This window comes from Camellia sinensis, chromosome 6 (genome assembly GCF_055761805.1).
Source record: "Camellia sinensis isolate YWXY chromosome 6, ASM5576180v1, whole genome shotgun sequence".
NCBI lineage: Eukaryota > Viridiplantae > Streptophyta > Magnoliopsida > Ericales > Theaceae > Camellia > Camellia sinensis.
In genome coordinates, this window is record NC_138966.1 from 124,309,173 (window position 1) to 124,335,594 (window position 26,422).

At 34.8% G+C, this 26,422-nt stretch overlaps 1 protein-coding gene and 1 pseudogene across 1 annotated transcript; both read right to left on the reverse strand.

Moving 5' to 3' along the window:
* On the reverse strand, positions 1-21,697 carry LOC145793554 (uncharacterized). Its single transcript, XM_082876405.1, has 4 exons — positions 21,607-21,697; positions 1,227-1,400; positions 1,005-1,107; positions 1-643 (listed from the first exon to the last, which is right to left on the reverse strand). The coding sequence occupies exons 1-4, from the start codon at positions 21,695-21,697 to the stop codon at positions 1-3; spliced, it is 1,011 nt and encodes a 336-aa protein (XP_082732531.1).
* LOC114289605 (G-type lectin S-receptor-like serine/threonine-protein kinase LECRK1) lies at positions 21,626-25,444 on the reverse strand (annotated as a pseudogene).
* Between the last annotated feature and the right edge of the window lie 978 nt (positions 25,445-26,422).

Genomic DNA, 26,422 nt, shown 5'->3' on the forward strand with positions numbered 1-26,422 from the left:
CTATATCGGCTCCTTGCATGACTTCCGATTATGGCTCCCCAGCTTATCACATCTCCCGCACCTTATTTGCTTCAGTTTCTCACCCCTTGATGGGATCTTATTCTTTTTCGGCCTTCCGGGTGGTCTTTTCACAGTTAGCGGGTATATAGTGAAGTCCATGGGATCAAAAGGCGGCTTCTCCACCGATGGTATAGGGAATATGGCACCCGAATACGCTGCACGATATGTCTGTATATGAAAGTAATGTTCCACACAATCATTGAGATTGTAGCGGCTCTTCTGAATGGCAACAACAGCATGATCACATGGGAATCCATTAATTTGCCATTTGAAGCACGAACATGTACGCCTCGCAACATCAACAGTAACAGATGGTATCGAATGAACTTCAAACACATTTTTATTGGCTTTACTAACTTGCCAAGACCTACTGTCATTGAACGAATCCATAAGCCTTGTTTCGAATGTAGGACAAATAAGCTCATTCCATTTGTTTGCTTGGTCACACCGTGCAGACATTTGCCACATCAACTGAGCACGAATTGTGTCCACCATTTGAGTGATAGGAAGATTACACGCTTCTTTAATCCAGTTATAAAATGACTCTGCCGCATTGGAAGTCATCTCCCCATAACGCATGCCCCTGTACAATATCACAAACATTTTACAATACGAAAGTTAACAAGTCTGAACATTCATGTTGACTGATGTGAACATTAACATCATTCGCAATGAACATTAACATCAACTTACACAATACACAGATGTGAACACTAACATCAACTTAAATGACAGAATGATGTGAATGTTAACAACAGCAAAATATGACAACAGATGTGAACATTCACATCATTCAAATCAGTCATCATTATCAGATGTGAACATTCACATCATTGACATTGAACATGAAACACAATTGGAAGATTTTTACAATTCGTAACTGAAAATTCACATTGCTACCATTCTGACTTGACAAATGGAACACTTTATGAAACTATTATTACCTGAAGTATGAATTTGCCCAGTGCTCAGGTGCCAAGTCCTTGAAAAAATCATGTGCTCGTTGTTTACCCTCATCTTTTAATTTTGCAAGCTTTTCATGGAACCCTACCACAGTTGGTTCATAAGCACAATCACCCAAACTACTTACTAGGTGATCCCTGAAGCCATTATCAATTCCTTCATCCGGTCTCTTAAATTGCTCTTCAAGTGTTGTAAGCAATAACCGTGATGAGCCGATGGGAACACCTTCGGCATAGCTTCTAACAGGCCAAGATTACGATCCGAAATAAAAGTAATCTGGCGCGAACCATCAACAACCTTCCCAAGTTCATGCAAGAACCACGACCAATTCGCCGTGGTCTCCGAATCAATAATCGCAAATGCAACAGGAAACAGACCTACAACACAACACCAATACGCAACTGTTCACAATATTCCAAAATGAATAGAAAACAATATAAACGAAACAGGTCATGTGAATGTTTATATCTGCATTGCCCTATTACTATTGTTATTTCTGGATTCAAGTTCATAAACAACAATGATGTGAACATTCACATTAACGACCATTAATAATTCATTTTTTATTGTTCAGCAATTGATAATGTGAACATTCACAGTACTGTTCATTAATGGATCAACTGACAGTAGTATACACTGATGTGAATGTGAATGTTCACATTACTGTCATTAGCAGGCACAGATGTATAATAATGTGAATGGATCAGTGTATAATAATGTGATGTTCACATTACTGTCATTAGCAGACACAGATGTGAACATTCACATCAGTGCATATTAATGTCAATGTTCATATTACTTATAATTTCTCAATCACTCATTTGTCCATACTATGCATGTCAATGTGAATATTGACAAGAATATACAGGTAAAAAAAATACTAACCATTGTTTCTGTCTTTCGCCGTTGCCGCAAGTAGCTGACCTTTGTACTTTCCTTTGAGGAATGTTCCATCCAAGAATAATAAAAGCCGACAAGAATTGAACCCAGAAATACACGCAGTGAATGACACAAAGAAATGACAAAACTGTTGACTACTCGCATCATAGTCAATATTGACATAACTCCCCGGATTGTACCGCATCACAACATCCGAATACCACCGCAGCTGGTCAAACGATAATGAGTGATCTCCATGAATACCAGCCTTTGCTTTCTCCACAGCCAACCATACGACATGGTAACTCACATCTAGCCCATAATCCCTCTTCAAAATAGTCACAACATCACATGGCCGTGTCAACGGCTTGTCCCTCACAATTTCAGATATGGTACTCGACACCAAATCCGAACTAACTCGCGGATTATTCGATGTTCGGACATCCGTACCACAAGTATGCACATCACTAAAACTCTTGATGTAGAAAAAATCATTTGCTCATTGTTGTCACGCCCCAAACTCGCCCCTAGAAGTTTGGCAACGAGACCGGCCAGTAATCCTAGATTACCACAGGCCTTGCTATACAAAACATAAATAAAAGCGGCTCGCGGAAGCGAAAACAATAACCACTAATAGTCCAAAGAGCTGTGCATTTATGTGAACATACATTACATGCCAAAAAGGTGTTAATTTACCCACTTACTGTACATCACATGCAATAAAAGATCATATACAACAAGACAAAGCTCACAAAACGGCCTTCCAGGCCTAGCCCCGGCTCGGAGCACACAAAACACTTGTTAGGCTTCAAAACAGCGGCTCGGCTCGAGGACCCGCCTAGGCTTGACTTCCAGAATGCTCACCTATAATACATAATTACAAACAATGAGCTAGAGCTCAGCAAGTAACATAACAGTAAAGAGGTTAGTGAACGAAGTCCGACATTTTCATAAATTCATAATAAATCAATCATAAACATATATCAGTCATCAGTCATCATAAGAACATACGTAATGGCATACTCCACAGAACCTTCATAACAGTCTATCAGTCAACAGTCTACGAGATCTCGTAACTAGTCATGGGCTTGTCCTTCCATGTCGTTCCCCATGACTCGTGACGCATGGGCCTGCATGTTCCCGCCCCCATGACCCAACTATCTATGGATGCCATACTAGATTCGCAAATCAGGACATTCATTCACAGAAAACATTCTCATTTCAAAGCATAGCATAACGTAATACATTTAAAACATAGTTCATAATAACATATCTTTACAGAAATGTTACTCACAGAGGGTTTCCGAAACCGAATGCACGGTCTTCAAATCTTGACCTGCAAATATCAACATGTCACACATTTCTTAATACACATTATCATTAAATCCTGTAATTCATGCACTTCATTCTTTCCTTTACTTCATTTCATGCTCATTCTAATCTTTCTTTACTTTGATTCATACTCATTTCATGTTTATAAGATGATAAATGATGCAATTAACATGTTAAAATCAAGTCTGCAACTTCCCCAAAATTTTCTTAAAAAAGGCCTTCCCGCTCGAGCGCCACTTTGGCCGCTCGAGCGTACTGTAAAAAGTCCCAAAACTGCTGGGAAGCTGTTTTCACCGCTCGAGCGGGCTTCCCTCCGCTCGAGCGTATAGAGCAAAAATCTGAATTTCTGGTTCTTCTTCCAAGCTTCATTCTCCTCTTTACAAAATCACTTTCCACATTTATGAAATCCAAGACCCAAAACACTTAAAACCCATCTTAAATCAACATCAAAACTTCAAATCAAAACCCATATGGAACAATAGAAGTTCAAATCTTGGAGTAAAATAGAAAATCATAAACTTGAGCATAAAAGCTTCATTCTTAAATCCATGGAGGTTCTTCCTCAAAATATGACAAATATAACCATAAATCATCTATTCATGCCATGCATGCTCAAATTAAACATATTTCCCCTTTCAATCCTCTTATTTAACATGAGATCATTGATGCATCAACCTTACTTCAAGAATTTAGAGAAGATCCTTACCTTGATTCTTTAATTGAGGAAGATTTAAGCTTGATTTCCCATTTTCTTCCCTTTCTCACGAACTCCCTCTCTCTCTCTCTCTCTTAGATATTTTCTTTCCTCTTTTGTTGAGTCAATACATGGTCAACATAGTCCTTATCCTTATCTATATATCATAAATATAGAATTGTGCCATAAACATGAGCCAAACAAGGCTTAGCGATTCAGACGAAATTCAGTCCTCAATTTATTTTCCCAAAATGGCTCTAAAAATTCCCGGTATCACATAGGCGTGTTCAATTTCATTTTCCGAACCCATTACGGTCATCAATTTCAGTCCCGAAGTCGTAATCTCAACAGGTATTTTCTAAGTTCAACAGATAATCTTCAATTAAATCATACTAATACATAATTAATTACTGGTAATCATGGTATACGGTTCTGGGTCGTTACAATTGTGCTCTACAATGTATAGCCCACAAGCAGCCCCTCTCCTCTCGCATCGCACACACAGCAGTAACTCTTGTTATCTCGTTCTTCACGTATGTAAACTAAAACCCACATTGGATGTCATACTTACATAAAACGTCACGAAATTCTTATGCACCTCCAACAAACCGTTGTCCCACATGCGTAATACCATTTGCCCAAGGGGCTAACAACAACACCTTCTCCTTATGGTGGCAAAATCTCCGTAGTGCATCAATTTCTTCCTCAACCCCCACACACACCAATCCCAAACTAGTTGACTGACCAATATCACTTTTCAACTCAACCACAACTTCTACATGTTGTACCCCTATTGATTTAGCAAGTAGTAACATGTTCTGAAATTCTTCCTAATTGTCCAAATCACACTTACTAATCCCAGGTAGTTTACAGAACAATGAAATAGAACCAGCAGACAACTCATCCCATTTCTCACACAAACACTCCACCAAACGAGAATAACACATTGCGCGGGCAACATTTATTACAGTTGTACTGCAACCATATGTACACACCAACAGCATAAAGGTATCCATCTCCTGTAAAAACACAAAAACACAACAATGAACAGTAATAAAAATCAATATGAAAATTCACATTGTGCAAAAAATAGATGACTACGCGTACAGTTCAAGTACTAAATCCATAATTCACAATACGAAAATGTGAACATTCACATTGATATTAACAACATGTCAACATTAAGCAAACATCAAAGTAAAATGAGAAAATCAACAATCTTCACATAATATTAACAAGATGTGAACATTTACATTGACACAGACACTCTGAATTATATGACACACACAGAGCCTCATTCAGCAAACATCAATTTTAAATGAGAACATCCACGTTCTTCACATATTCCATATTAACAAAATGTGAACATTCACATTGATATATATACTGATAATCAAATCATCCACAGAGAGCCTCATTATGCATACATCAAAGTAAAATGAGAACTACACATTCAATCAAAATCGACATGAAAATTCACATTGTGCAAAAAAAAAAAAAATGACTACATGTACAGTTCAAGTGCTAAATCCATAATTCACAATACGAAGATGTGAACATTCACATTGATATTAACAAGATGCCAAAATTGCAAACATCAAAGTAAAAATGAGAACATCAACAATCTTCACATAATATTAACAAAATGTGAACATTTACATTGACACATACACTCTGAATTATATCACACACACAGAGCCTCATTAAGCAAACATCAATTTAAAATGAGAACATCCACATTCTTCACATAATCCACATTAACAAAATGTGAACATTCACATTGACATATATACTGATAATCAAATCATCTACAGAGATCCTCATTACGCATACATCTAAGTAAAATGAGAACTAACACTGTTCTTCACATAATATGAATGAACTCCCCTCCACAGGACCACGTAACAAGCATATAATTGAAAAACCAGAGCATCTGATCCATCATACGAATGAAACCATAAACTGAACATGTATTCATAATCAAATTGATACTAACCTTAATCATGCAATCCTATAATCCTCCAGAAAGTCGAAAACAACTGATTCGAACTACTTATAGTCCGGAAAATGTGACAGCCGAACACCTACCTCTTTGTCGTCTTCACTCGCAAACCACAGAACCAGACTACAACACCAAGAATGAAACCCTAGCAGAACCAATCCTTGGAACGAGTATGCAAAACATAAACGTATCTCTTGGAATTAGATTGATGAAGAAAAACGTAAAATAGAAACTACCAAACTGAATCAGCGAGGAAACAGGCACGTAATATGTAAATACGTATTAACACTGTACATATATATATATATATATATATGGGGGCAAAATAGTCCAGGTAAATATATTAAATTAGAAAAATGGACCTTATGGAATAAAAAGAAAAGAAAAATTTATGGAACTAATCAAGTTATAATATTCTTTTGTGGACCTAATGGGTTATAACAACTCTAGAATGGATTTATCAATAAAAATCTCTTAAATAAATTCATATGATAATTTTTTTATATAATATTAAATTTTAACATAGTAAAAGGATAAACTTTTATTGACTTATGTAAACAAAAAAGTTAATGTTAAGGATTAATTACCTATAGATCTTGTTTGCGGAGGTGTTGTTAGGCTAAGTGACAACTTTAACTCTTGTTTTGTAATAATTCGAAATTTTAAATAGTCCTTTAAATTTTATATTAGTATTATTTAATTATAAATAATTTCAAAAAAATAATTTCAACTTTATATTATTATTCGATATTACTTTCTGAGTATTATGGTATTTTTATTATATTTTTCATGAATCCAAATACACTGAAATACACCATTTTCTGTTAAAAAAAGGATGTGTGCCTTGCAGGTGTCTTGCCCCGCACACTTGTTCACCTATAGATACATATGATCATCAATTAATTCATTTCACCTCTTCCAAGCTCTCTTATCTTCTCTCTCTCTCTCTCTCTCTCTCTCTCTCTCTTTCCTCTTTAGTGTTATCTTTATGTATAAAATTTAAATTTAGTTTGGAGTATTTAGTAAGTCACAGTGAACGAAAGGTAAATATTAAAATTAATCTTAAGGTGAGTTATATTATATCTTGAGTTACCATAATATATTTTACGTATATTTTGAGTTATCATAGCTTATTTTACACATAAATTGTGTTTTATAAATTATGTTAGCATTTTTAATTATGTTATTTATTTATGAACGTTATTTGGTATACTAAGGAAAATCCATGGATATAACTATTTATTAAAATATGTTTTGAGCAATTATTTTGTAAGTACCACCACCGAGGTCCCATGCCTTGGGAGACTTAAATAACCATTGGCCTTCTAATTAGTCACTTTGTGACCCTCTAACTGTCATGGATCCACTGACACTCTGATTTCTGGTGTGGAGGAAAGTGTTGTACGAAGTTAAGTGCTACACTATTGTGGGAGCTACCTCTAGAGTTCGTACGAGCCATTTCTTGAGTCTATACATCTGTTCTGTTCTGTACTGTGGTTATGATTTGTAGCACTTATACCCTTTTAAAACTTTTGGGAAGTGTATTTGAATCATTTATTATGTTTTGGGAATCTTTGGTGTTGTTGTATCTTGGTTTTGGGATGAGTGAAAATTGATTTAAACTTGTTAGGATTGCTAGTTCACGCTTGTTTACGTTGAAAATTTGTTTGGAAGCTTAAAAATCTTGTTCTGGAGTCGACACCGGTCTTGGTGGTGTCGACACTTTCTCTTTTTGTTGGCCACAAGGGTCGACACCAATCTGGGAAGGGTCGACCCTTGTTCTGAAATTGCTCACTGCATTTTGGTGTCGACACCAGTCTAGGAAGGGTCGACACCTTGCCTGTTTCACTCTTTGCTTTTCTACCTGAAGGGTCGACACCTCTGCTGTAAGAGTCGACCCTTGTCCAAAATTTACTTGCTGCTTTTTGGTGTCAACACCAGATTTGGGGGGGTCGACACCTGTGTTGCTGTCAAACAAAGTGTTCCAGTTTTCTTCTTGAGGGTCGACCTCTATGTTGCAGGGGTCGACACCTGCATGTTTTTTTTTCAGATTTTTCAATCCGATTTGGGCCCTACTTTTGGGGATTTTGACTTGATCTTTTGGGTTGACTTTGGGACTTCATTTTACTTTGACCTAGCACTATAAATAGGTCCCTCACTTAACCTTTTCTTTACTTTTTCTTTTCTTCTCCCCTCTCCAAACTATGAGACGCTCTCTTCTTCTCCAAAATCACTTTTTGCTCTAAGATCTCTAGATCTACTCACCTAGAGTGATCTTTCCACCATGGCCCTTTGAGAAAAATTGTAGATCTCATCAAGGGCTCCCTTTTGGTCCAAATGGTTTGTGGTTTCGTCTCCAATGATTTTTGGGTCGTCAGCTCTTTGCTTCAAAAGGTAGGGATTTCTTTGCTCCTTTTCAATACTTCATCTATGTATAGACATGTGGTAGTTTTTATTGCATAAAAACCATATTCGTTATGGATTTTTCTTGAAAGCCATGAAAATGGGATCTAGGGTTTGATATTTGTGAATGGTGTTGTTAAATTGTTTGTTGTTGAGTAATTTGGGAAATGATTTACTATGTATTTGAAGAAAATGAGGAAGGCCCTAATTTGATATTATTAATATAATGGGTTTAAAAGGGAGAGAGTTGAATAATCTTTATATTTTGCTTATATGGGTTGGATAATTGTATTTATATCAAAAGAAAATAAAAAGAGAAGTAACCACGGTGTTGGTTTTGTTTTAGACTAATCACGTAAAGTTGAGTTGAGTTATAGTTTTGATACCAATGGAATTGGTTTTGTAAAATAAAGAGGATGGATTTGGCTTCGATTTTGTAAAATGACGAGAATGAATTCTTAGAAAAATGGTTGGAGTTGTGTGGATTGGAAAACAAAGAAAGGTGTTCTTTTGAAAGAAAATGAAATCATCACTCTTTGTAAATTGATAATGAACTTGAGGTTGGATCTTGGAACCTTCACATATTATCATTTTTATTAGACTGAAAGTCATGCGTGAATATAAATTTTTGTTTTCCTTTCGTATTAGATGCAGAAATGGATAGATATGAATGTAAATGGTGGGATTGGATATTTGAAATCTCTCACCTATGAAAATATGGATAGTTTATCTATTTGGAGATTGTATACATGTTTAGAAATATATGTTTTGAGCTATCGGTGGAGGATGACTATGACTGTTGTAGAAATTGCATGTGGACTAGGAGAATTGAAATAAATCCTTCATTGGTTGTCATTGAATATGACGGTTTGATTAAATTATTGAATGTGTGAATTTTGGTAGTCATTGTATATGGCATGCCTTTAAATACATTATATATGTATGGTTGTTTGGGGGGAGAAAGGGGATGGACTCCACTGTTTGGGAAGAGAAAGGGGATGGACTCCATTATAACTAAGTTGGTCGGAGTGTCCTGGGTGAAAGTCCCAAAATTTATACATGGGTGCCGATCCCGCGAACGAAATATCCGTAAAATGGCAGTTTAAAGTGTTTATGTGTGTTTTGTATGATTGGAAAATCACTGAGTTGTAGCCTCAGTTCGGTTGTTGCAAGTTAATGAAATTGGCTCATAAATTGAAAGGAAATAAATTAACTTGAAATGAATTGTCATGAAATGAAGACTAAATTGACTAAAGGTTTATCATTGGCTTACCGTGCTTAAGGTAGGTAGAGCAGAATTTATTTATCATTATTGTCCCAGTGTATCTGGGTATATTATGAGTTATGATGGTATTGTTCTAGAAGGCCGTGTTGCCTCAATTGTTGAAGCAGATAGTTATTGATGGCTTGTTGTTTTCCTTTTGTATTAAAGGCATACTTGTATAGTTATGAATGTGTGGGAAACAGACCTAAGTATTGTGTTGAGATTGTGAAAAATATGAAAGACTTTGAATACTTGTGAACATGTTTTGAAAAGGCAAATCAGGTATAAGTCTGGAAAGTGAGAGAAAACGTAATGGGCTTGGTGAAATTGTTTTCTTATGAAATTTGTTATAATCATATGAATTTTTGGAAAAAAGGTAACAAGAAGAGAGAAAAGTGAATTGTGTATGTCATTGAATGAAATGAACGATTTTGAGAAAAAGTTCTTTTATACGTATATTTCTGTATAAACCGTCACATTATTTATACAGTATGAGACTAAGCATTCATGATCATAGCTATCTGTAAGTTGCTATTGTTTAGGATCATGTTGAGATCCCTACTGGACTTTATGTTCATCCCACGTTGCTAATCCTTTTTCAGGTGAACATCGAGAAGTGTTTCAAGATCGAGGATCTTCTTTACCTGTTGGCTACGGGGCCTTTTATTTGTAGGCAAAATGCCATTGATGTAAAAGGGTTAAACCCTTTCTTTTACTGTTAAAGATGTAAGCTTGGGGCGATTTATTTAGTTATGTACATGTTGCATTTTCGGATGAGAGAATCTTTATTTATTCTTACAAATGATGTAAAGAGTTTCCACATGTTATCTCTGAAATTGAATAAACTTAATGAATTTGGTAATGGATTCTGAGTAATAAAATGTGGGGTGTGACAGATTTCTAGTGTGGAGCAAAGTGTTGTATGGAGCTAAGTGCTATACTATGGTGGGAGCCACCTCTAGAGTTCGTACGAGCCACCTCTTGAGTCCATACATCTGTTCTGTTCCGTTCTGTACCGTGATTATGATTATTTTGTTGATTTCTGTATTATATGTCAAATGATTTCCGTATTATATATTATGTATTTTAATATCAAATTCTATTTAGTCAATAATTATCCATGGTGAATTTTATGCCCTTATGTTCTTAGTATAATATTTCTCATTCTGTCATGTGCATATAGCTATTTATCAATTTTCAAGAAACAATACAATTCAGAAGAGTCTTAGACGCGGGACGGCAGAATAGACAAACATAACATTTTTATAGTATTCTTATATGTAAATATCGGCCTTTTTTATCAATAAATTTTGTTATAAAAATAGAAACTCTGATGATTATTTTGGTACCCTCACTTAAATATTATTTCCGCTCACATTTATTAATTTGTTTAAGAATTGGCAGGAGGTAATGTCAGTTACTGGCCATCATGATACATAACCCTTGGGTACGGTGAGCAGGTCGTGCCATGTTTTGTTTGTCAAATCAAAAAATAAAAATAAAAAATCTTTCTCTGTTTCTGCTTAACAGTTTTATCTTTTTTGACGCAATGTAATGTAATCAGTTTCAAATATATTACGACAAGTTGCAAAGACGTTGCAAGCTCAGCAGGAAATACAGAGAATGATTTGATTTTGTTTTGAGCCAATTTGATTTTTTAGTTTTAGACATTGTCATTTTTTGCTATATTTTTGTGAAGTTGTTCTACTTATGCATTTTGAACAATCTTTTTCCAAACTAGATGATCGACTTCGAATTTGGAAGTGATGTTTTCGAATGCAATCTACTTGAGTTTTCTTTTTTCTTTTCCTTTCTTTTTTTTTATTTATTTTTTTTAATTTTATGCACCAATTATACTAGTTATCAACGTTGCAGATCTTCGTATTGACTTTTGATCAATTTTAAATGACATAATTATGGATTGTAGTTATAGGATTTTGTGGGTGATATAAGTTAGGGTTAATTACACTTTAGTCCTTTATAGTTTAACTCGAAAATACATAAGTCCCTCATGATTTAGAAATGTACACGTAAATACCTTATCATTTGGACTGAATTGCAAAATTGACAGAATCCGTTAAAGATAACAATGTGTGTGGGTCTATTGTTATTGAGGCGTATGATAATTTTGTTTTAATGAATTCTGATAACAAAATTACCATAGTGCTCTTATTTAAATTTTTACTTTTTCTTTCAGAGATTAGAGGGTGTGATTGCAGTAGTAAAGAGATGGGTCCCACTAACCCCTATTTGGTGGTTTTCTTGTGGAGGGGGATTGCTACTCCAAGCGGCTTGCTAATCCCCCTTAGTAGGAGAATTAGATGGGATGAATTTTGGGTGGGATTAGGAAAATAGTAAGAGGATTGAGTCTATTTTATATAAAAAAAATTATTTATTTTGACCAAGTGCACCTGTTTGTTTTAATATTTGTTTTACTTTTTTTTAATATAGAAATAATTTATTTATTTATTTTATATAAAAATAATTTAACAATCTCATCACTAACCATCTCCCACACTATCATCAAAACAAATATACTTTTACTTAATTCCCTTATTAACAACCCTTACATTAACAATCTCTTCACTAACAATCTTCTCACTAACAATCTCATCCAACCTAATCCGCCAAACAAACGTGGTCTCATATTTCTCATTGACTTCATTATCTCCCTCTATTACTCTTTTCCTGTCACAGTAACTGGTCTACCAATTGTGGCTGGTAGCAACCATGATACTTTCAAAATCCATTTCAACTCTATCACACACGCATATATATATATATATATATATAAACATGTAAATTTGTACTTCATATATATACATATATTAGACAGGCCACCATCTGCTTTATTTTCTTCAAAACAAAATTCATTTTTCCTTTCTCTACAAATGTGGTTCTCTCAAAAATCAGATTTCATAATTTTCTCTTCTTCACATTCATTTATTTATTTTTATTTTTCTTTTTATTTCCGTATTTTCTCATTTTTCTTATTTCTCTCTTCCATTTCTGTTCTCTTTTTCTCTCTTCGTTTCATACTCTAATAACAGGCCACCTACAATCACCAAGAATCAGTTTTCCAAGGACATGGCGAATCACCACTCGCAACCAGTGTTCACCAACTTTACATCCAGCTTTGCAAATCATTTGAACCAACCATTATTATATGGAGATCCACGTATAATACACCCAAAGTACGTAGCCCATGCTAAATCAAACTAACATGGCTAGCTCAAAAGAGAACAAACACTAGTTTTGAAGGCATCATCAAAGACTCGTAAGCACCTTACATTGTGCAATCTATATGCCTTTAACATAGGGCATTTTATGAGCTTATATATACATATAAATATATAAGAGAAGTTATAATAAGAGAGGGGTTTTTAGAATGTGGAGTATTTGTGGTAGAGTAGAGAAAGAAATAAGAGGGTGGGTCATTCTTTCTAGAGAGAGAAACACAATGGTCTAGGAAAGAAAATTAGATACAAAGGGCTATATTGGGAAGATGGTTAAAAGCTGCTTTTTGGTTAAAAGCTGGTTAAAAATTGTTTTTTTGTGAGAGATGAAAGTGGGTTAAAAGCTGGGAAGTGGCTTTTAACCCACTTCCCAAAATAGCCCAAAAGCAAGGGTAATATGGACTTTCAATAGAAAAAGTTAACGGAGTGTGAAATTACATTTCAGTTTAAATGATGTGGACGTTATGTGTACATTTCTCAATCAAAAGGGGGTTATGTGTTTTTGAACCGAACAATGATGGGGTAAAGTGTAACTAACCTATAAGTTATAGGTATGTGTTTGTGTGATGTTTTAATATTGTCAACATTTTATGAGGATTGTTTCATTGATTATTTATTGAATTATACATAGAAAATCATATAGGGTACACCTCTGTAGGGGCATATCATATGCATCCTATCACAAAAATGTGTAACTTTTTATTATAAAATTTCGTAATATTAACTACAAAATACGTAATCTCGTTATAAATTGGCATAACAAAAATTTTTATAGCTGATATTGCAAAAAACTTATGGCATGGTTAGAATATTTTTTTATTACACCAATTTGTGATGAAATTACACTTACACATTTGGTGATAGCACAAAGGACTATTTGTTTTATTCATTCTTTTTCTTTTTTCTTTTTTCTTTTTTCTTTCTTTTTTTTTCTTTCTTTTTTTTTTTTCTTTTTTGTTTTTTGTTTTTTGTTTTTCTTTATTTTTTCTTCTATTTCCTTTTTTATTTTTTTTTCTTTTCTTTTCTTTCTTCTTTTCATTTATTTTTTATTTTTTATTTATTTTATTTTATTTATTTATTGCATGTGGTGAGCACCCTATAGCATTTCTTTGTTATTTTGGGGGAGACTATAAGTAAGCAAAGAAACATAAGACTTTCTAATTGTTTAGTTGAGAACTATTAATTTGGAATATCATATATAAGACCATGTTCATGTTGTACTTCAATAGGGAGATTGACTAATAAATATCATATTTTAAACTTGTGATTTATATAATCCTTTTTTTTTTCTTTCTCTTCTTTTTTTTTTTGTGATTCATTCAATCATTTTAGATGTGTAATGACTCATTTGCCCATCATATTAGAGTGTCACATTTGGAAAAGAGTGATACTACTAGCATTCGATCAATTATTTTGGCCCCCTTATTACTTTAGACCCCCACTTATAAATTATAAAACTCTTAAAATTTCTTTTCTCCCCCAAGTAATACCAAAATTATCATTGTAAAAATATTTCACCCATTCAAATACACACCCCCTACATCCCAAAAAGCCTTTCTCTCAAAACCTTAACAAAACCCATGACGGTGAAACCTCCTAAAGCCAATGAAAAATTTTTTTGGTGATTAAGAAGTTTTTTTTTCTCTCATTCATTACAAGATTTGTCAATCTGTAGGATTTTTTTTTTCTATTACCTCTTTTCACACACATAACATAATCTACTTTCATACTTCTCTGATTGGTTTTCTGTCATTCATCCATGGTCTCACTGTACTTGTATGCTCTCTATGTAAGCAAAATTGGGCAGTATTTCACTTATCGATTGACCCCTCGATCGGGGTCGACCCCAAGGGTGGTCCAACCTCATTTGTTTGTCTCCTTCTGCTACTACTTCGGTTATTAGTTTCCGAACAAATAAGAAATGTTCGATTACCTGTTCTCGAACAAATAAACAATGTTCGAATCTGTGTTCCCGAATTTCGGTCATATGTTCAGGAGTTCAGTTCCGAAAAAATGATGAACAGTTATTACTATTTTTATTTTTTTCAAGAAACTCACATATACAAGGCCTATCTCCTCTGAACTAAGAACACCATCAAAGTTATGAATCTCTTCTGAGTTTTTATTGTTCTACTCCTCTCATTTCATGGAGTTGTGGTTTCCGGAAAAATTTTCACTCATCGTCATTGCCGAAGAAATGTATGTAATCAAATGGTCGTCTTCATTGCCACCAAAAGGTTTTCAAGGTTTTGAGGGTGGGTAGGTTTTGAAAGTGGGATTTGGGGAAGACGGATGGATGGTGATAAAGATGGTGCTCTCATAAACCCTAACTTATGATGTAGTGGGTGTGTGAGCTTAATTGTGAGATAGAGTGTCTCAAAATTAATAATGTCATTTTTAGTAATTTCATTTGAGGTTATTATTGTAATTAAAAAAAAAACTAAAAAATAGGAGGTCCAAAACAATTGATAGGATGCTAATAATATCACTCTTTGAAACAAGTACACTAAAGAGTTTTTTTAGTGTTACATCATATCCGTCACATTGGAGCATCACATTTGAAAAAAATACACCAAGGAATTTTTAATTTTTTTTTAGTGTCACATCATACCCTTTATGTTGAAGTATCACATGTTATATTTAGGAAAAGTACACTAAATATTTTTTAGTTTTTTTAGAGTGTCACATCATACATGTCGCGTTGTCGCATTTGGACAAAGTTGTCACGACCCAAACCCGCCCCTATAGGTTTAGCATCGTAACCGGCCAGTAATCCTTGGATTACCGAAGGCCTCTGAACAGAATAATATATAAACAGGGGCTGCGGAAGCAAATATACTAAACATACATAGTCCATAGAGCTGTGCAAACATACATAGAACAGAAAATTTTCAAAACAAACTTATATATATATATATATTCAGATGTGACGTCGTAAATACATTAGTCTTACGTTACCCAAGCCACCTATACAAAATTTCTAAACATGTTCAGACCAGACAAAAGCATTTAGAAGGTACAAAAGTCCCGAGGACACAAAAACTTAGGCAGATTTCAAAGGGAACCTCCACGAGAGGCATGATGGCTGGCTGACACCAAAACTCTGGGCAGCAGCTTAGGCCTAGTCACCCGCCCGCTCACCTACATACATACAAATAAATAGTGAGTGGAAGCCTAGTGAATAATAACAAGGTAAAGGGTTTTAATGAATGATGTCCATGACAGAGTTAGAAATCAGAGTCTATATCAGAAACATATTCTTATCAGAAACAGAGTCTTATGCATATTCAGATTTCAAATTAGAAATAGATTCAAATACATGTTCATATTCATATTTAGATTTTGCATAAGGTCATACGTGGTACACCCATTAGCTATCATATCAACTTGGTCCTAAGACCCACATATATAGTCGGTATCGATGACCATAAAGGTCCATATCTTGCACGCAAGTAGCCATGGTATTGTTACCCTCAGGCAGAGGCCACATGAATATAGGCCTCGGTATTGTTACCCCCGAGCAAAGGCCATGTGAATATAAGTCACAGTATTGTTACCTCTGGGCGAGGGCCACGTGCATATTGGCCACGGTATTGTTACCCCTGGGCGAGGGCCACGTGAACTAAGGATACCACAAATACATATAAGAAAAATGGACATACATTCATAATTCATAAAATAGCATTTTAGAAAACAAATCGCATCATATCAGTCAGAAAATACTTGTAATTTAACATAACTTTACAGAGTTATTACTCACAGTTAACAGATGCTGCAAGTAGACAATTCAATTTCCTTGTGGCGCGTGACCTACACAGTTATAGAACGAACGTATATTGAATTACACACTCGGAAATGATAACTTAGCTCTTTCTTGTTTTGGTGTGTTTCTACTTCATTAACCTCATTATGGTGGCTTAATCATGGCATAGGAATGCTTAGGATGGAATGAAGATACAGAAATGCACTTAAAAATATTTTTCAAAACTTGCTAAAAACAGGGTCCACGATCAAGCGTGGCTTCCCTCGCTCGAGCGGACATGCAAAATGTGAGGGTCCGTTCAAGCGTAACTTTCTTCGCTCGAGCGGTCTGTAAACTTTGAAAAAGTACTGGTTGCTTGTTTTTCACGCTCGACGGACGCTCGATCTCCGCTTGAGCGTGAGACTCAAACCCTCGCTCGAGCGTGCTGCAAAACATATGAACTTCTGGGTATATGCATTTCACGCTCGAGCGGGCTTCAGGTCGCTCGAGCGGAAGTGCACGCACTCAGAGTGGTTGCTCAAGCGTGAACTCCTACGCTCGAGCGTAGATACAAATTCTGGAATTTCAAAATTTGATCTCCAAGCTCAAAATTCAATTTCAATGCTGGAATTCATGTTCTTTTGGGCCAAAAACTTGAGGAAATATATGAAAACTCTTAAAACAACATGAATTAAGGATCATTTCAAGAAATCATAGCCCAATAGCTTGCTAATTGTGTAAAACTTCAACTTAAAATGTAAGAACATGCTCTAAATATGACATGCATGTAATCACTTGAGTTCTTAGCTTCTAATACATGATTAAATGAGACAAATGGATGAAAAACAAGATGAATTCTCAAAGCTAAGGTAGAATGATAACATGCATGGAAGAATTCTTTGAAATCAACTCACAATGTGGAGAAATGAGCATGCATGCATGATATGGTACTTTTACTAACTTATTTAACACAAGTTTTGCCTAACTCAACATAATCCTCATGAATTCATGTTCTAAACATCATAATTATATAATCTAGGTGTTGAATTCATACCTCAACCTCCCAAGAAAGATCTAGATGATGAGCACACTAAGATTCCAAGCTAATTCTTCCCAATTCCAATAATTCTTGTTGATCTCAACTCTCTCTCTCTTGGCCTCCCTTTCTCTCTCACACGTTTGTGTGTGTAGTAGCTCAAGTATGTTTGAAATTGAAGAAAAGAGTTCAGTGAAGGCTTATATGGAGCCTTATATAGGCTTCACTTAAAGATAATTTAATTAGACTAAATAAGTGGCATTAAATTAATCTAATTTATTCGTTCCGAATCGAATTTCAATTGGACCTACCATAAAATTCTAAAAATTTTAATTAACACATAAATCAAATCAATTTCTGAATCGGATGTCGATAAGACCTTCAATTCACAAACTGAAAAGAAAACGTGAATAGATCTTTCTACGTTAAACAGATATAATCACAAATAATGAAGCACACATATAATTAACTCAGGATTTCTTCTTAATTACTTGTCAGGCATACTTAAACATGAATTAACGTTAATCATGGGTCGGGGTTGTTACAAAAGTACATTAAGAAATTTTTAATTTTTTTAGAGAATTATATCATACCCGTCATTAGGGCTGAGCAAGGAATCCGTGAAATCCGTAATCCAATCCAGTCCAGTCCAATCCGATAGGTTTGGATTGGTTTTTTGAATCCGCGGTTCGGTTCCGGATTGAAGAATTAAAAATCCGTAGTTCACGGATTGGTTCCGGATTGAATCTCACGGTTTCGGATTGGAACCGATCCGGACCGTATACAAATAGTCTATATTTTTATTATACAACCTCCCCCATAGTATCTTCTCTTATTCTATATAAAATCTAAACTCAAACCTAAAACCGTATAATATCTTCTTTTATTACTTTTGTTTGTTAGTTTTAAGTTTTAATTTGCAATGGTCTAAATACTTATGGTGAAACCAGTTTTCTTATGGTTGTGTAAATTATAGAACAGTATGTCGTTATTATAGAAAAACATATTGCTATTATGGAACTAATATAGCGTTATGTTTATATTTTTATGAAATTCAAGTGTTATATATATATATATTTTTGTTATTTAATTATGTGAATCTGTGGTCCTAAACCGATCCAATCCGTATTTAAATGGATTGGTTCGGATTGGTTCCATGATTTAAACGGATTGGATTGGTTCCAATTTTTCAGGAACCGTAAATAACGGATTGGTCCTGGTTTTATCCCAATCCGATCCAATCCGGACCATGCTCACCCCTACCCGTCATGTTAGAGTGTCACATGTTGTATTTGGAAAAAATACACTAGGAAGTTTCAAGTCTACAAATAAGCCTTAGCCTACCAACCCCAAACATTAGCTTGTTTTGACAAGTGGGTAAAAAGTTATTTTTTAGTTTTTAACTTCTTTCGGGTTATATCATCTCTATATTTTCACATATTTTTTCAAAAAAAATTATAAAAATCAGCTTTTAATTTATTTCTCAAAATAACCCATTCTCTCAAATTAAATTGACCAATTTGAAAAAAAGTCAAACCTCTTTTTTTTTTCAACAATGCTAGAGGGCCACAATTTTTGTGTGGCCACAAAAATTGTGGCCCTCAAACATTTTCCTTTTTTTTTTTAACAAAATTAGCAAATGTTATCCAAAACATATACTATTACAAATAATATTTTTTTTAGCTAATAAAGAAATGGAACTAGTCTGCTAAATGAGTCACTTCCTTTCCAAACGTGATGCTCGGTTCAAGTGCACGATGGGGCTGTTTTACAAGAAAAATTTTAGGTAGTATTGATAGAATTTTTTAAATATGATTTGATAATAGAGTTGTATTTTGAGTTTGTGAGTTTTAGAATTATAATTTAAGTGTGAAAAATTTGTTTGGTAAATGAGTTTTAAATTGAATGTGAAATTTTTGAACTGACATATAATATTTAATACAAAAACTTACAACTCATAACCAAGCACACAACTCAAAATTTTATTCAAAACTCATAATTTTTTTAAAAAAAATTCCAATTTTTTTTTATTTAAAATCTAAAAAATAACATGTGCCAATTGTAAAAAAAAAAAAAAAAACTGTTCCCGTCAATCGGTCGGACGTTCAGGAGGACGACCGGTTAGCCCAATTTTTCCTGCCTCGGAAAGAGTTTTCAAAAATGAGTGTGGAATTAATTTTGGAAAACTCTAAACAAACAACACACTCAAAATAAGGGATGAAAATGTGTTTGGAGAGTTTCTCCAAACACAACCCTAATTTTCTCTTCTCTTTAATAATCTAAACAAATAATTAAGATAAAAATAAAAATAAAAATTGATTTTCATTTTATTTTTTCTCCAAATCATTCAATCCAAACAAGCTTGCATGAAGGGGGAAAAAAAAAAAAAGAGTTCAATACAGTCTTCAATCCATAAGAGTTTGCGTTTGGTAGAGTTTTCTAAATATGATTTGAGAATAGAGTTGTATTTTAAATTTGTGAATTTTAGAATTATGATTTGAGTGTAAAAAATTTGGCTGTGTTTGGAACGATTTCCAAACTATGATTCTACCCCCACATTCCAATATGATGTTTGGATAGGATATTCAAATTACATTTTCACAACATTTAGAAAACTCTCTGTGTAAGGCGCGATTTTCAATTTTTTTTTTTTTTCAAATTTGGCCTAACCGGTCGTCCGGCCGGTTGACCGGAACAGTGCAAATTTTATTTTATTTTTATTTTTTTTTGCAGTTGACATATGTTAATTTTTATATATTCGAAAAATATATTTTCCGAATTTTTTTTAAAAAAATTATGTACTTTAATAGAATTTTGAGTTGTATGTTTGGTTATGAGTTGTAAGTTTTTATATCAAATATCATATGCTACATCAAAAATTCCCCACTTAATTCAAAACTCTTTTCAAAATCTTTTACCAAAAAAATTTTCCACACTCAAATCATAATTTCAAAACTTACAAACTCAAAATACAACTCCTACTCTCAAATCATATTGAGAAAGTTCTACCAAACGCAACCTTTGTTTGGTGAATGAGTTTGGAATTGAGTGGGAAATTTTTTATATGACATATGATATTTGATACAAAAACTTATAACTCATAACCAAACACACAACTCAAAATTCTATTTAAAACTCAAAAAAATTTAAAAAATTCTAAATTTTTTTATTTAAAATATAAAAAATAACAGGTGGCAATTGCAAAAAAAATGCACTGTTCCGATCAACCAGTTGATCAACCGACAGGTTAGTCCAAATTTTCCCGAACTGGATAGAGTTTTCAAAAGTGAGTGTGGAATTAATTTTTGAAAACCGTAAACAAATGCCACGTGCAAACCAAAGGATGGAACTAAATTTCCAAAGCTCTACCAAACATAGCCTAGTTTTTATGGAATCACACTATATCCGCTACGTTGTCACATTAGAAAAAAGTATATTAAGGAATTTTAGTTGTCACATCTTACCCTCCATGTCGTCACATTTAGAAAAAGTACACTAAGATATTTTAAATTTTTCTGGAGAATCATATCATACCCGCCACGTTGCAGTGTCGCATGTTATATTTAGAAAAAAATACACTAAGAAATTTTTAATTTCTTTGAAATGCCACATCATATCTATCACATTAATAAAATGGTATAGCCATCCACCAAAACACTACAAAAATAAAAAATAGAACCACATAGAAAGAAACTCTACACTAATTGGACTTAATAGATGAATAAAAAAACTTGGGACTAAATGGAGTATTTATTTGTGAGATGAAATTTATTGGTAAAAATCCCTTAATGGTATTGTCAAATAATAAATTTTTTGTTCCGAGAAAAAGTAACACAAACAAAAGAACATAGGCAAGTGAAACAAAATACACAACAAATCTCATTGAAACTACAATTCTAAAACTCAATCTAAGAAATCTAAATATCACACTACCATAGAAGGCAAGAAACAAATATATATATATATATATATATGATTTTATCCCTACCACAAACATGTGAAATCCTTATTGGCAATATTTACAGCTCTAGGTGATTGATACATTCTCAATGCAACAGAAATATCAATAACAACAAAATGAATCATCGTAGTGAGAGTGGTAGTGCATCCCACGAATCTAACTAGATTGTCCAATCCACAAATGTATATCCTAGACCATTTGTCTCTCAATAAAAAGGTTTATATGGCACTGAGAAGGAAGTAGGATTAGGACGCATTGGGATGTTTACAATCCCTTCCAGCATCATCATAACTTTCTTCATTGAAGGACGAAGCGATGGCTTATCTTGAATACACCAAAGCCCTACTTTAATCCTTCTCTCTAATTATCTCATGTCCACATTTTCATCACCCACTAGTTTACCAAGCTCCTTGGCCACAAAACAATCATAAACCCATTCTTCAAGGATAATTTGTTCCTCGAAAAGGCTCAACTCCAAACATTTGCGGCAGCATATGATCTCTAAAAGCATAACTCCAAAACTGTAAATATCTGCTTTGACTGTTATTGGCAATTTTTTATGCCACTCAGGAGCGACATAACCTCTTGTTCCTCTGATCCCCGTGAAAGTTTTTGTCTGGCCCGGCTTCAAAAGCTTTGCCAAGCCAAAGTCAGAGATTTTGGCACGCCCTTGCTCATCCATAAGTATATTTTGGGGTTTTATATCACAATGAATTATTTGTGTCTCGCACTCTTCATGCAAGTAGGGTATACCTCTGGCAACATCGAGAGTAATTCCAATCCTTTTATCCCAACTTGGTCAATTTTCGGATGTGACGATGAAATCTGCAAGCGATCCATTGCTCATGTACTCATATACCAAAAGCCTATGAGGTCCATCAAGGCAATAACCAATCAAGTGGACTAAGTTTGGATGATGGGTTCTCCCAATCACTTTGATTTCTGTCTGAAATTTTCTTTCGCCCTCTGTTAACACTTTATCTAGTCTCTTCACAGCTACATCTTTAGAATTGTATGGTATGATCCCTTTAAAAATAGTCCCAAATGCTCCTCTACCCAATTCCTCCTTGAATCCATTCGTCACTTGCTCTAACTCGGCCAAAGTAAAAGTTCGGAGAGGAACATCCTCACCCAATTCAAGATTTCCTCTTTCATTAGGGATCTTTTTATATGCCAAGAAGACATGATTTTTGTACACAAGGACTCCTAAAATTGCCAACACCATAAAGCCCAAAGCACTATGTGAAATACCAGTGATTAGGATGTCCACATGCAGCTTGTTCTTTGCTTTCGTGGGCGGATTATCTTGAGCTCCTGGAATAGCTTGTGTGTTGTGTTCTTCAGATGTACCCACCTTGATAAAGGTAATGCGTGTATCATCTGGCGATCTTCTTCCAAATCTCAAAGGAAGCCTTTGCTTTTTGCACAACCCATCTTTGTATTGTGCGACTTCACAATTACAGTCCTGCAGCCAGGCATCTTCACATTCTTTGTAACTCACGTATCGCAACCAATATGATAGTTCTTCCAGTACAATATCGCCCAATTGGCTCATCTTGTATCCGGTATTATTCGTGTCCTTGCAATTTTGTGCAATAAAATTGCTCACGCACCCTGCAGACCATTTGCCCGGAACTAAACGAACAAATTGTTAGAAATGGTTTTTGAAAAATCTGGATAACAGAATTTTTCATCAAATTTGATATAATTTTTAGGTGGGACCCATGCGCCGAATTTCGCAGGTCAAAGTAGTAACGCGTTCTATGCCGCATTGTGATTCATGTGGTATATTTGGTTGCTCAAAACCATTATCGGGTGAATAGAAAATTGAAGCCAAAGTATGCTACATGAAAATGGAGTTTTGGTGGAAAATCCTTAAAAGTTTGAATAATGGTTTGTCCCACATTGATTTGGTGGGAACTTTGAATGGATTTATAAGACTTGGAGTTGGAACTTGAGGTAGGCTCCAAGTTTGTAGAATAGAGAGGTTATGGGCAAATTGGGCTAGACGCGCTGTCATCCGGGTTGGGCTTGTCCAAAAATTTAATTTTTGACCAAAAACATTTGAATTCAATTTTATTTTTTGGTAAAATAAAATCTGTCTAATTTCAATTTCAATTTTTTGAATTCAAAATTGTTGCACCTCTTTAGAATTTTCTGTACAAACAAATCTGAAATTCTGTACAGATTTGAAACTGTTCAAATATAGTTTTTATCTGTCCGAATTTAAATTTGAACTCAAACAGTCCAAATTCAAACCCAACAGGTTCAATACCTGTTCAAACAGGTATGCTACCTGTTCAATTTAAAATAAAAGGGTGCCACTACATCTATAAATAAGAGAAATCCCTCATTTGATTTTCACTCAAATTTTCGTCCTTAAATCTGCTACTACTCTCTGCATTTTGCTGCATCTAAATTTCTCTGAGAAAGAGTACAAACACTTAGTGTGTTCGTTGTGCGAATAAATTGTAATGCTGCATTTATTCATTGATTGATCATTTTATCTTGCGAGATAGTCGTTCATATTCTGAAGGTACCATGAAGAGGACAATCTGTCTTAAGGACACAGTGTCAAACACTGGACTTGATCAAAATATTGTTCAAGAATTTAATCAATACACAAACAGAATTTATTTATTTAAATACAGTGAAAATTGTCCAACACAAATTGAAAAAGACATTTACAATTAGCCTCCGTGTTATTCAAAACACAGTACCCATTAAGCCCACATAGACCTTGAGGAAGACACTTATCCATTGTAGAATTCCAGAAAATCGACCACTTGCCTTTCGGATACGGACGTGAACACACTGAAAATTCCATCCACATCAATTTTCATCATGTAAATCTTTACCTCATTCGTGGGTGGCTCTGCAACGGTTACATTGCATATATTGTCGTTTGTTGCGTTGCGCAGGTAGAGACTACCATCACCACCGAGATTCAACGTAACTCCATTTCCTTGTGTGCTTGTTTGCCAATAAACATAGTCGGACGAGGAAAGTGCTGCAGTTGTCGAAAATTGGGCGAGGTTCCCACTACTTAGCATGATAAGACTAAATAGCCCGGTTGAGTGGTCTGTGTCTGAAGCACTAGAAGACAACACTTGATCTCCTATGAGAAGTTGACCAGGTAAAATGGTGTCAGTTGCGTGATCAAAGCTCTGCTAGATTATGTTGTTAGAATCGTAGAGTACGAAGTTGCCCGAGTTGAACATGGAAGCTGAAGATGCAGGTTGGGAAAGACTGGTGATGGAAATGTCCTGGGTTTGCGGTTGCTATATGATGAGGCTTCCTTCACTAGTTAAGGCCAAGGTTGCATTGCTTGGTACCGGGGCACTGTCACGATTGGCTGTCCAAACTATGGTCTGTTCTGGAATTCCGGCCATAAAGATTCCCACAGCATAGCTGTTGCGTTCGGGGTAGAATCCGAAGGCATAGAGGCCGGAGGGTGAGAGCCATGAGGAGTTGGTAGTGGGGGTTAGATAGGAACCCAGGCTTATATTTGAGTGTTTTTGTGTTTGTTGTTGAGCTTGTACTTTAACTGTTTGAAACAATGGTGCAGATAGAATTATGAGGAAGATTAAGGTAGTAGCATTAGCCATGTAAGTGAACAAAAGCTCTCTGCTACTACTTGATTATTATAATTAGTATTGTGGCTCAACCACTTTTTGATTTGAAGTTCTTGTTGGATTGGATTGGATTGAATAGCGAGGATCCATGTCTCAAAATATTCATGTCCTCCTGTCCCAAATCACTCACAATCATTGGATCATGTGAGAATCTCAAGATTTGAGAATCTCAAAACATAGCCAATAATTGTGAGTGATTTGGGATATAGGGATAGAAATATTTAGGGATAGGGGATCCTTGGGCTGGATTGAAGGTTTCTTTGTATTTAAAATCCCAAGTTTGTTGGACCACTCTTCTATGCAATAAATTTACCAACAAGACTTGGACCAAATGAATGATGTCCATGTCCAGCGAAAAGTCTTGTGGCTACAAATTTCTAACCCCCAATAAGGGTTAAGCCTTAGGACCTGTTTGTTTTGGGTTATTGGGAGGGGATTAGGATTCATAGTGATATGGGATTCACTAATATCATGTTTATTTTGAGAGATAGAGAGGGGATTTGTAATCCCCTTCGGACTACGAAGCCCCTTCGGACCAAGGCGCTGTCACGATTGGCTGTCCAAAATACGATCTGTTCTGGAATTCCGGCCATGAAGACTCCCACAGCATAGCCGGTGCGTTCGGGGTAGAATCCGAAGGCATAGAGATCAGAGGGTGAGAGCCATGAGGAGTTGGTGGTGGGGGTTAGATAGGAACCCAGGCTTATATTTGAGTGTTTTGTGTTTGTTGTTGAGCTTGTACTTTAACTGTTTGAAACGATGGTGCAGATAGAACTATGAGGAAGATTAAGGTAGTAGCATTAGCCATGGAAGTGAACAAAATGTACTACTTAATTATTATAATTAGTATTGTGGCTGAACCACTTTCTGATTTGAAGTTCTTCTGATTCTTTGTATTTAAAATCCCCAGTTTAGGGGGTCACAAAATGGTTGAGAGCACTAAAAGTGATGCTTTAATAGCATCATTAATGATGTGATAGTGGGTTGTTTTATTTGTTTGTTTGTTTATTTTTTATTTTTTTTGACATTCTCAATACATTAGTGCTATTAGTGGTCTTTTTTTTAGTGGTATCAATCATGGTTGTATTGGACCAGTCTTCTATGCAATAAGGGAAAAGTTAGGGATCATGAATGAAAATGGTCATGAAAAATTTATGATCCTTGGATTATCTTGATTAGTGTGTGGTGTTTTATTCTAAGTGTAATCCAAAGATC

Coding starts and splice junctions, on each gene's coding strand:
- LOC145793554 (XM_082876405.1), bottom strand. CDS start 21,697: ATGATTCATTTTGTTGTTATTGATATTTCTGTTGCATTGAGAATGTAT. Junction 1,108..1,226: donor GTTCCCATCGGCTCATCACG/GTTATTGCTTAC, acceptor CAACTGTGGTAG/GGTTCCATGAAAAGCTTGCA. Junction 644..1,004: donor TGGGCAAATTCATACTTCAG/GTAATAATAGTT, acceptor GATATTGTACAG/GGGCATGCGTTATGGGGAGA.